This window comes from Rana temporaria, chromosome 2 (assembly GCF_905171775.1).
Source record: "Rana temporaria chromosome 2, aRanTem1.1, whole genome shotgun sequence".
In the NCBI taxonomy this organism is placed as follows: Eukaryota; Metazoa; Chordata; class Amphibia; order Anura; family Ranidae; genus Rana; species Rana temporaria.
In genome coordinates, this window is record NC_053490.1 from 469,504,129 (window position 1) to 469,517,155 (window position 13,027).

A 13,027-nucleotide genomic window follows, 5' to 3' on the forward strand; every position below is an offset into this window, starting at 1 on the left:
CTCCTCCCTTCCGTATGCCACAAATCTCTCAACGTGGTTTTACACATGCCCTGACCACCTGGAAGTTCATTAATATTCAGCAGGCCTAATGCCACCCTATCTGCCCCTTCTCTATTTTTTCAACTACCCCTTCTTACCCCTTGAGCAGGATGACCAGGGATGGACTGGCCATCTGGACTACAGGGAGTTTCCCGGTGGGCCGATGGCTCAGTGGGCCGGCTTCAGTGACAGCGGACCGCCGCCTCCTCCGCTCCTCTGTCTCCCCCTTCCCCGTAGCGCTCACCTCCCCTCCCACCCCGCAGCGCTCACCTCCTCTCCCTCCCCACAGCGCTCACCTCCTCTCCCTCCCCGCAGCGCTCACCTCCTCTCCCTCCCCGCAGCGCTCACCTCCTCTCCCTCCCCACAGCGCTCACCTCCTCTCCCTCCCCGCAGCGCTCACCTCCTCTCCCTCCCCGCAGCGCTCACCTCCTCTCCCTCCCCGCAGCGCTCACCTCCTCTCCCTCCCCACAGCGCTCACCTCCTCTCCCTCCCCGCAGCGCTCACCTCCTCTCCCTCCCCGCAGCGCTCACCTCCTCTCCCTCCCCGCAGCGCTCACCTCCTCTCCCTCCCCGCAGCGCTCACCTCCTCTCCCTCCCCGCAGCGCTCACCTCCTCTCCCTCCCCGCAGTGCTCACCTCCTCTCCCTCCCCGCAGCGTTCACCTCCTCTCCCTCCCCGCAGCGTTCACCTCCTCTCCCTCCCCGCAGCGTTCACCTCCTCTCCCTCCCTGCAGCGTTCACCTCTCCCTCCCCGCAGCGCTCACCTCCTCTCCCTCCCCGCAGCGCTCACCTCCTCTCACTCCCCGCAGCGCTCACCTCCTCTCCCTCACCGCAGCGCTCACCTCCTCTCCCTCCCCGCAGCGTTCACCTCCTCTCCCTGTCCGGCCACCCACATTGGAGAAACCTGTCAGTGGGCCGGTCTGGATGAAGTCCAGGGCCAAATTTTTGTCCCAGTCCAACCCTGAGGATGACCCTTACCACTTTCATTGGTGGAGCTCACATGACTTCAAAATGGTCTATACTTTATTAAACATACACCTTTGAACAACTGAAAGATTCCCAGAAAAACAACATGGGACTTTCACGCTATTTACAATTGTGCTATTTATTACCTTACTCTACTTACAAAGTTGCAAGTCCAATTTTTATATGCTTTGTATAACATATACCGTATATGTATGCACAAATCTCTTACAAGCCCCTATATCACTTCTTTTGTGTTTGCAACCGCTGTACTGTTAAGTCATGTACATGTAACATACTTTTCTAAATCATCCTTATCCCTGACAGCATTCAAATCTATCTCCAGTTCAAACCCCATAACAACAGAAGTAATATCTTTATTATATTCTTCTATCCTAAGTAACTCCTCCTGGCAAGCTCCTGTACCCAGAGGGAACTAGATCTCAATAAAACTCACCAGTGGATCACTGGCAAGTTATATAGCATGTCCAGCATAGCATACAAGAGGAGGGAAATATTACTGTCATGTTTACTAACCTGTTACATGCCCATGTCATTTTTGGAGAACTGGAAAGTGGAGATGCTTAGGAACTGTTTCTCCTATTTGGCCAGGGCCAGGGCCATCTTTTCCATTGGGCACGCTGGGAAGTTGCCCGGGGGTCCCGCTTGCCTGGGGGGCCCCACCGGCTGCCCAATAACCCCAGTAAAAAATTGTGGAGAGTGACGGGTTAGAACTGCCAATGCCCAGTTTGCGGAAATCACAGAGAAGATTTGGTCCTCCACGAGTGGGGGGGGTTGCTGATGCAAGGGGGGAGTGAATGCAAAAATGTAAGGGGGCACTGATATAAAGGTTCCCCCTCCTATATTAGTGACCCCCTTACCTTAGTGTATTTACTCTACGGAAGGTGGTCTCTGGTCACCAGAGTGCCCCCCACATCAGAGTTCCCCTTTACATCAGAGTCTGCAGGATACCCCCTTACAATGCAAGGGGGAACTCAGTCTGCGGACCCTGATGTAATTGGGAAAGAGAAAGCAGTGGACTCTGATATAAAGTGGTCTCTGGTCACCAGAGCCCCCCTCCACATTAGACTTCCCCCCTTACATCATGATCTGCAGCGTTCCCCTTTACATAAGAGTTCCCTTTCACTGTAAGGGGGAATCCTGCAGACTCTGATGTAAGAGGAAACTCTGTGCTGGCTGGGTTATAGTAACCTGACCTTCATGTCAATGAAGAATTTTTTTTTTTTTTACTTTTGTTTAACTTAAACACATTGCTAATAGCACTAGCTATATGTTTGTAGTTTAAATACTGGCATTTGCATTGTTCGGCACTGAAAACTGTAATTTTAGGTACTTTTTTTGCAGTGGCAGTAAAAAATGGGGTTCTGCCAGTAAATTTTATGATTTTTGTCAGTAAATTCTCGTGCGTGATTGTGTAGACAGGGCCCCAGTGCACTGTATTGCCCGGGGGCCTATAATGCTCTTAAGATGACACTGTATTTGGCCCCCCCGGACTGTATGCAGCAATAACTCACACATAAGCAATACCATTGTGTTAACATGTGAAAACAGTAATCTTATAACATTTTCCATGCAGTTCCCCCTTACTACTAACAATCACATTGACTATGATGGACGGCACAGACCCCTATGGGGAAATAGAACACATACAAGGTAGGGAGCAGAGGGAGTTACATAGACAAAGTACAGGGAGTGCAGAATTATTAGGCAAACGAGTATTTTGACCACATCATCCTCTTTATGCATGTTGTCTTACTCCAAGCTGTATAGGCTCGAAAGCCTACTACCAATTAAGCATATTAGGTGATGTGCATCTCTGTAATGAGAAGGTGTGTGGTCTAATGACATCAACACCCTATATCAGGTGTGCATAATTATTAGTCAACTTCCTTTCCTTTGGAAAAATGGGTCAAAAGAAGGACTTGAGAGGCTCAGAAAAGTCAAAAATAGTGAGATATCTTGCAGAGGGATGCAGCACTCTTAAAATTGCAAAGCTTCTGAAGCGTGATCATCGAACAATCAAGCGTTTCATTCAAAATAGTCAACAGGGTCGCAAGAAGCGTGTGGAAAAACCAAGGCGCAAAATAACTGCCCATGAACTGAGAAAAGTCAAGCGTGCAGCTGCCAAGATGCCACTTGCCACCAGATTGGCCATATTTCAGAGCTGCAACATCACTAGGGTGCCCAAAAGCACAAGGTGTGCAATACTCAGAGACATGGCCAAGGTAAGAAAGACTGAAAGACGACCACCACTGAACAAGACACACAAGCTGAAACGTCAAGACTGGGCCAAGAAATATCTCAAGACTGATTTTTCTAAGGTTTTATGGACTGATGAAATGAGAGTGAGTCTTGATGGGCCAGATGGATGGGCCCGTGGCTGGATTGGTAAAGGGCAGAAAGCTCCAGTCCGACTCAGATGCCAGCAAGGTGGAGGTGGAGTACTGGTTTGGGCTGGTATCATCAAAGATGACCTTGTGGGGCCTTTTCGGGTTGAGGATGGAGTCAAGCTCAACTCCCAGTCCTACTGCCAGTTTCTGGAAGACACCTTCTTCAAGCAGTGGTACAGGAAGAAGTCTGCATCCTTCAAGAAAAACATGATTTTCATGCAGGACAATGCTCCATCACACGCGTCCAAGTACTCCACAGCGTGGCTGGCAAGAAAGGGTATAAAAGAAGAAAAACTAATGACATGGCCTCCTTGTTCACCTGATCTGAACCCCATTGAGAACCTGTGGTCCATCAAATGTGAGATTTACAAGGAGGGAAATCAGTACACCTCTCTGAACAGTGTCTGGGAGGCTGTGGTTGCTGCTGCACGCAATGTTGATGGTGAACAGATCAAAACACTGACAGAATCCATGGATGGCAGGCTTTTGAGTGTCCTTGCAAAGAAAGGTGGCTATATTGGTCACTGATTTGTTTTTGTTTTGTTTTTGAATGTCAGAAATGTATATTTGTGAATGTTGAGATGTTATATTGGTTTCACTGGTAAAAATAAATAATTGAAATGGGTATATATTTTTTTTTGTTAAGTTGCCTAATAATTATGCACAGTAATAGTAGTCACCTGCACACACAGATATCCCCCTAAAATAGCTAAAACTAAAAACAAACTAAAAACTACTTCCAAAAATATTCAGCTTTGATATTAATGAGTTTTTTGGGTTCATTGAGAACATGGTTGTTGTTCAATAATAAAATTAATCCTCAAAAATACAACTTGCCTAATAATTCTGCACTCCCTGTATGAGGTCTGCAGAATGCCACAAGAGACCGACATTAATGGGGTTAATTACGAAAAGGCAAATCCACTTTGCACTACAAGTCCAAACTACAAATGCAAAGTGCACTTGAAATTGCATTGAAAGTGCACTTGGAAGTGCAGTCGCTGTAAATTTGAGGGGTAGATCTGGAATGAGGGGAAGCTCTGCTGATTTTATCTGTGCAAGCTAAAATGCTGTTTTTTATTTTCCTTGCATGTCCCCCTCGGATTTACAGCAACTGCACTTCCAAGTGTACTTTCAGTGCAATTTCAAGTGGATTTGCCTTTCGTAAAGAAGTCGAATTTAGGTAGTTACACGTCTTGCATTTAGAAAAGAAGCCTGATGTTTTATAAATACAGTGTTGCATCCTCTTGTTCTACTTTAAATATTTGTTTTATTAAAAGGGTTGTAAATGTACATTTTTTTTTACCTAAATAGCTTCCTTTACCTTAGTGCAGTCCTCCTTCACTTACCTCATCCTTCCATTTTGCTTTTAAATGTTCTTATTTCTTCTGAGAAATCCTCACTTCCTGTTCTTCTGTCTGTAACTCCACACAGTAATGCAAGGCTTTCTCCCTGGTGTGGAGTGTCGTGCTCGCCCCCTCCCTTGGACAACAGGAGAGTCAGGACGCCCACTAACACACAGCTCCTTTCTCTATCTGCAATGTAGAGAGCGTCCTGACTCTCCAGTAGTCCAAGGGAGGGGGTGAGCATGACACTCCACACCAGGGAGAAAGCCTCGCATTACTGTGTGGAGTTACGGACAGAAAAACAGGAAGTGAGGATTTCTCAGAAGAAATAAGGACATTTAAAAGCAAAATGGAAGGATGAGGTAAGTGAAGGAGGACTGCACTAAGGTAAAGGAAGCTATTTAGGAAAAACAAATTGTACCTTTACAACCCCTTTAAGAAAAGCAATTACATGTAATCTATTCTCTGTTAGAAAGAATTTTTATTGTTTTATTAGCAATATGTTGGTTATTTACTTTCCTGCTTTAAAATATATATTATTGAAAACTATTGTTGAATGGCAGCCAATATGTTCATTGTTTGTGTGTTTGTTTTTTTTAGACAACTATCTATGTTTGAATTTGCTGACATTTTGGTAATTCTCTTCTTGGGTCCCCAGTACAGTAACAATTTTCGTATTTGGGTCCTCAAATCAAAAAGTTAAAAACCCCTGATCTATGTGGACAAGGAAAGGATGAAAAGTTGTGTACTGTAGATCCTAAGCTATTCATTACAAGATGGGCAGATGTTTCTCCATCATTCATTCTCAGTTATCTGCTTGTTTATGGGAATGGCTGTACACAGCTGTCTTATGCAACAGCAATTTAATGAATGCCTTTAATTTGGATGTAGCATTGTTTTGCTAATGATTACATCCAGCACTAACAATCATCTCAATCACTAACAATGTTTTAATCTTATTTTAAGTAAAATGAAGAGAATTGACAGCACTAAAGTTCGCCAGGTCAAATCGGAACAGCTTTTGCGCATAGATGACCATGATTTTGCCATGAGACCTGGATTTGGAGGTAAGACATAATATAAGAACCTTCATTACCAATAGTATTTTATTTTTTTGAGCAACAAAATTCAAGCCTCAAGCAACACTACTCTCAGGTGTGAATGGGCACTATTGAATATGAAGGAGATTCTAGTGCTGAGTGTTGAAGTGCTTCTGCTGTAGCTTTATGTACTTCAGATAGATCAGGTGTGAATGGGACTGACAGCCATGGGTAGCTACAATGTACCAGTGTTTGTATAGACAAGCACATGGCACCTCTGCTAAAATGTCTTGCAATTAGGGGTGCAACGGATCAAAAAACTCATGGTTCGGATCGTTCCTCAGATCAGGAGTCACGGATCGGATCATTTTTCGGATCGGCAAAAATAAATAAAAAAACTCCCCCACTGTAATATCCACATCTCCCCCCACCAACTATAGTACCCCCTCGGTGCAGACACCCCCCTCCTCTTAGTACAGAGACCCCCCCTCCTCTCAGTACATTGACCCCCCCCTCCTCTCAGTACGGTGACCCCCCTTCTCTCAGTACAATGACCCCCCCTCCTCTCAGTACAATGACCCCCCTCCTCTCAGTACAGTGACCCCCCTCCTCTCAGTACAGTGACCCCCCCCCCCAGCTAGTACCGACAGACGAGCGGTGTGTCCCACGAGTGCGGGCTCCTCCTCTGTGGGTGTAAACAGAGGAGGGCCGCCGCCAGGTGTACCAAGATGGCCGCGGCTCTGGAGCTAGGCCGAAGCCGCGGCCTTTCCTAATGTTACGGCGGCGGCTCCGGAGCTAGGCCGAAGCCGCGGCCTTTCCTAGCGTTATGGTCGCGGCTCCGGAGGTAGGCCATAACATTAGGAAAGGCTCCGGCTTCGGCCTAGCTCCGGAGCCGCCTCCGTAACATTAGGAAAGGCCGCGGCTTCGGCCTAGCTCCGGAGCCGTGGCAATCCGCTGATCACAGTGTGTTCCGATCCGAAGGGGGTGACCCTTTCGGATCATGGATCAACTGTGATCCGTTGCACCCCTACTTGCAATGATATTCCTTCATTAGAAAAGAACAATAGAATCCCAAAAAGAATAGTGTGGAAAATGGAAAACTTAAAGCGGAGCTCCATCCTAAAGTGGAACTCCCGCTGATTGGAACCCCCCCCCCTCCGGTGTCACATTTGACACCTTTCAGGGGGGTGCAGATACCTGACAGGTATTTGCACCACTTCTGGCCACACAGTCTCGGGTAAACTGCGGGCATGACGTCAACTCCCGTCCCCATCCCCCCGTTGTGTTCTGGGAACACTTGGCTCCCAGAACACAGCGGGAGCCAATCAGTAGGCGTAGCGCGACTGATTGTAGGGAACCGGGCAGTGAAGCCGGAGCACTTCACTTCCTGGTTCCCTCACCGAGGATGGCGGGGGGGGGGGGGACAGCAGAGTGACGAGTGATCGCTCGTCCTCTGCTGCAGGCGACGCTGGACTTCAGGACAGGTAAGTGTCCTAATATTAAAAGTCAGCAGCTGCAGTATTTGTAGCTGCTGGCTTTTAATATATTTTTTTTCAGCGGACATCCGTTTTAACCCGGAAGTCCATGCAAAAACTAAAATCCCTGCATCTATAGCCACCAACATTCTAACACTAACCCCTAACACTAACCCTTCTAGCTCTGAAAAGAATAAATCAGTATACATACCTTTTCTGCAGGCGATCCAACCTGATCTCCAGCGGGGGATGCTCTGCTGAGTACACTTCCGACAATGGCTGTGAAATGAATGGGAAGTGACGTCACCCATAGAGTTACTATGGGGCTTATGTTGACGGATGTGTCCTCTGCACCTGTGGGATCAGAGCTTCTGCCACGGGAGATCAGGTTGGATCGCCTGCAGAAAAGGTATGTATACTGATTTTTTATTTTCAAGGCGAGAGGTTGGTGTTAGAATGTTATTGGCTATAGATATAGGGATTTTAGTTTTTGCATGGACTTTCACTTTAAGCCTCGTATATATTACTAGGTCTTTTTCTTTCAAGCCCAGCGGGTTGAACGTAAACAAAACTGACAGATGAGGTCGGAGCTGCTGTATTAACAATATAATGTTAGTACAGTAACCTCCCCTGCTGTGCTATTGTGTTCTGAGAGGGGGACCCCCCTCCAGAACACTCTGGTCAGCTGGACCGGCTGCCATACACACTGACCCAATGTCGGCTGCTTCCTATTGAACCTCCCAATGCTGCGCGACATTCAGCCCATGTGTACCAGGCTTTAGGCTATAGCATCAGTCAAATAACAATATTTGCTTGACAGATTGTACAGATTGTAGTTATCTGAGAGAGGTGGGATGGCACCTTTAACATCAAAGGCAGGGAATTCTCCTTACAGAAGACTGAGGCTAACTCACATATGGAAACCACGGCCACCCCCTCTTCATTGGTTCTAGGGGTGGGGGCTCGCCATTGGCAGATTTCACACCACCCATTCAGAAGCTGGAAGTGGCAGCGAAGATCAATGTAAATTTGGCCTCTCAGTCAGATAACAATAATGGCTCCCAGATAATTAAAAATACCTAATATTGCCATATCAAGTGTACAACGGATTACAAAAAAATGGAGTTTAGTTAAACTGATATTCCCACTTGTTGCAGTGTTTCCTGAACATTATTACCAATTCACTGACTTAGTTTAGTTATTGCTTGGAGCCAGCTCTGTTCTTAAAGTGGAAGAAAACCCTCCTATCGTTTTCAGCCATGGAAGCGGACATCTTAGCCTCTGTTTAATCTGCAGCTGCCATGATGCTGTACATGTGATCCGTTATAAAACCAGCCATTGGATGGTTTGACAGTTTGGTTGAGAGCACAAGCAAATGTGACAGCTAGCACTTCCTGCATGCCGGGAATGTTAACTGTTTTTTGTAACTATCACCCACAGACATAAGCAAATATTTGACCAAACCCTCCATTTATGGGGGCTAAGATCCAGCAATTTCCTCTTCTCCCCCTCTCCGTAGGCACAAACATGCACATTTACCAAAGCCAGGGGGCCTACTAAATATGTCCCTGGATTTCATTTTAAAAATCTGGTCACCTTAGCCTAAAGAACAGCCAGAGATAAGGCAATGTGTCCTTGACAGATTACATATCAGGTATTTTGTGAATAGTTTATGTGATTATCATTCATCGCTAATTCTATTAAAAAAGTGACTGCCATGTACTGGAGGCATTAAGCTAATGGTACCATTGCTGTCTCTCTGAAATGTTCTAATACCGCGTACACACGACCGTTTTTTATGACGAGGAAAATGCCATTTTTTAAATTGGTCATTAAAAACGATCGTGTGTAGTCTCCAGAGCAATTTTCTCGATGTGAAAAATGGGCATTAAAAATTTAGAACATGCTCTATTTTTTCTCGTTGTTTTTCACGTCATTAAAAACGGTCAGTGTAGGCTTTAACGACGGGAAAAAAACAGTGCATGTTCAGAAGCAAGTTATGAGATGGGAGCACTCGTTCTGGTAAAACCAGCGTTTGTAATGGAGATAGCACATTCGTCACGCTGTAACAGACTGAAAAGCACGAAGAGTGAAAAGCGCAAATCGTCTCTCACCAAACTTTTACTAACACAAAAGCAGCCCATAGGGTGGCGCCATCCGAATGGAACTGCCCCTTTATAGTGCCGTTGTACGTGTTGTACGTCACTGTGCTTTGTGCAAGCATTTTTTTTTCACGATCGTGTGTAGGCAAGGCAGGCTTGACAAGAATCACGTCGAGAAAAACTTAGTTTTTTTCCATGACAATAAAAACGGTCGTGTGCACGCGGCATAAGAGTCATATCAGGGATAGGACAGCCAGGACACAAATAAAACACATGTCTTTTTCACAAATGGTTCCCAAAGATCCCCTTTAAGTTACCTATGAATGTAAATAGCTCAAACTGGGCTACAATCTCATGTCAATTTCGCTCTCTGATGCTGAAAGCTGTTGTAGTTGTGAAAACATATCAAAATGTTGAGAACAACGTTCCCAATTGCTATTGTACATCTCCCAGAGATTATTTCCTCCTCCTCCCTCCCCTCTCTATTGACATACATTTCCTAAGCAGCAGAGCTGACCTTGCAAGTTTATGGAGGGAGGTCAGAACGCGTCGCACATCTCACCACCTTGTCATGTCTGCTGGCAGCCTTATAATGTCTAAAACGTAATTCATCACAATGTCAGGAAGGGGTTTACCTGGCAGGTATTATGCCACGTACACACGGTCGTTTTTCAGCATGAAAAAAAATGTCATTTTTCAGCATGTCCAATAAACTAAGTTTTTCCAACTTCATCATTAAAAATGACGTTGCCCACACACCATCGTTTTTGAAAAATGATGAACAAAGCGCGGTGACATACAACACGTACGACAGCACTCTAAAGGGGAAGTTCTATTCACCTTTGGGCTGCTTTTAGCTGATTCCGTGTTAGTAAAAGACGATTTGCGCTTTTTTGTCTGTTACAGCGTGATGAATGTGCTTACTCCATTATGAATGGTAGTTTTACCTGAACGAGCGCTCCCGTCTCATAACTTGCTTCTGGGCATGCACGGGTTTAAAACTTCGATCATTTTGTACAACACGAAAAATGCAGCATGTTCGAATTTTTTTTTTGTTGTTTTTCAGAAGCCGAAAAACGATGTGAAGCCCACACACGATCATTTTAAATGACATTTTAAAAAATTTCTTTTTTTTTTTCATGCCGAAAAACGACCGTTTGTACGCGGCATTAGAGCCATGTACCAGATAATATGTGATACCTAATGCTTTATCACTGAACAACATACAAAAAAGTAAGATAAAACGCGTATTAGATAATGATCTGTTCCATCACCTCCTACCCTGGAGTTCTCCTCTAATATAGCAAAATACATTCATTAGGATGTGTTGCAATTAGCATTGCATAGTCAGATACACATTCTAAACTTTAAAGTCTCCCAGGACATTAATGATTGTTATTCACTATCTATGCAAAACTAGAATCCTAAGATCATCCAAAATGCTTGATGTACCACAAAGGTACAATCGCACAAAATGAAATTCTTTCAAATTGTATCAGATAACTGTTATGTAGCTTTTATTCGAATGTACCAAATTAATTTAGTAAGGCGCATAAAACCTGCAGATGTAATACAGTAGATATAATGTTCGTCTTTATGTAACTGAAAATGTTTTGTCTTGAAGGCTCAGCTATTCCCGTTGGCATTGATGTGCAGATAGAAAGTATAGACAGCATTTCAGAAGTTGATATGGTAAGTTATGTCATTTTTTTTAACCTAAATGTCGTAAACATTGGCTTAGAAAGAATGATTTTCTTCTTTACATTGAAAATCTTACTGCTTGCTTATGTATTTTTTTTATGTTACTATAACTTCAAGAAAACAACGTGCTTGTCTTAGGCCCCATGCACACGAGAAGCAAATGCAAACACATCTAAACACACGTTTTCAGCAGCAAAAAACGGCGTTTAAAACGCCCGTTTTTGCCACGAATTTCGCTGCGTTTTACCGCGTTTGTGTCTATCAGCGTTTATACCACATACATTGTAGACCCTCCCAAAGCTCGGAAAGCATATATTTTTAACTATTTCTGCCATTTTCATCAGAGAGCAGCAGCAGCAGCAGAGAGAGCATATATATATATATATATATATATATACACACACACATCAGAAATATATATATACATATATATAAACAATTTTAAATTATTTTTTTAAGCTTTTTAAATGATATTTCCTTATTTCCTTATTTTCTGCTGTAAAAAAAGGGTACCTTTAAAAACGCTTATAAACGCAAACGCAGCTAAACGCGGGTGAACCCATTTTTTTGCTTCTGAAAAAACGAGCATAAACTAGCATAAACGCAACTGCCGAAAAACGCAGAAAAACGTGACTGTGTGCATGGACACATAGGATAACATTGAATGTGTTCAGGGGCAGTTGAAAAAGCTGTCCAAATGCCTCTGAACACGTGTTTAGCAGCGGCTCGTGTGCATGGGGCCTTATAATGTTTAGTGTTGTGTCAGTGAAGTGGAGATAGACACCAGGTCACCATCTAATAAAGTGGTTGTAAACTCTTACATATACCTATTGAAGTACCTAGCCTCAGGCGATACACTGAAATCAAACAGATATATACGCTGTACTTGTTTATCTGCAGCTGTCTCTTCACTACTGCTGTTCAAAGTACCAAATTTACACAGCATTTCTCACCTCCAGCAGGTAGTGGATAGCGAAGTCACACACTGCATAGCATAGTGAGGAGAGCTCTATGCTACACTTCAAAACTTTATAGCATTGTGAAGTACATAGTCGGTGCCTAGGTAAAGTTTTGGTGTGTTCAGAACTCCACCAAGTTTTACTCTCTAGGTCATGAGAATGGGAGTTGTCTGTGCTTCCAGATGTTTGTAGTTGTGTGGTAGTGATAGATGCCCAACCACATGCTCTTGAACAGGTACTAACCTGCTCACTTGCCAAGTTAATCCAGCCTATAAGTTACTGGTCCCAGTTGGCTGTGGATTCGTGGAGGACTTGGTTGGTGGTTTCCTTAGGCCGCTTTCACACTGAGGCATCGGCGGTAAAGCACCCCTATTTTTAGTGGAAGTCAGAGATCAGCGTAGTCGGAGACAGGAAACAGGATCAGGAACCAGACGGGACATCAGCCAGGCAAGTCTTTAACATGAACATGGCAGAGAATCTTCAGATATGTTGATCAAGGCAAAGGAATGGGAAAAATGAACCAGGCAGTTTAAATAGCCAGAAGGGGCTGACTGATGAGCAGAAAATTATCACTAGGTGAAGCACTATGGAACTATGAGTGCTGGCAATTATCAGTGCTGGCAATCCGAGAAGGGAGGGCTAAGCCCAGCCCTGACAGGGACCAATATTCAGCCCCTGTGTACTGGAATTTACCAGTGTCCCTAAGAAAAAGAAGAGTAGACAAATGAAATGGGCAAACAAATGAATCAGCATAGGCTAAAGGGGAATCCTTAGCCCAAGTCTCAGCAATCTACCTACACCGAAAGGGCGAGGAACAGTTCTTAAAGTGGAGGTTCACCCAAAAAAAAATGTTTTAACATTACATTCAGCCGAGTTGTCCTAATGACAATCGGCTGTTTTTTTTTTTTTTTCGTACATACCGTATTTTCACCGCCGCTTCCGGGTATGTCTTTTGCGGGACTGGGCGTTCCTATCTGATTGACAGGCTTCCGAA

General features: G+C 44.5%; 1 protein-coding gene across 1 annotated transcript in view; it reads left to right on the plus strand.

Moving 5' to 3' along the window:
• Positions 1 to 13,027, plus strand: part of GABRR3 (gamma-aminobutyric acid type A receptor subunit rho3) — an 84,792-nt gene that overhangs the window by 12,244 nt on the left and 59,521 nt on the right. Inside the window, exons 2-3 of the mRNA XM_040338714.1 lie at positions 5,723 to 5,823; positions 10,998 to 11,065. Coding sequence (XP_040194648.1) covers positions 5,723 to 5,823; positions 10,998 to 11,065 — 169 coding nt within the window. The remainder of the gene's footprint in view (positions 1 to 5,722; positions 5,824 to 10,997; positions 11,066 to 13,027) is intronic.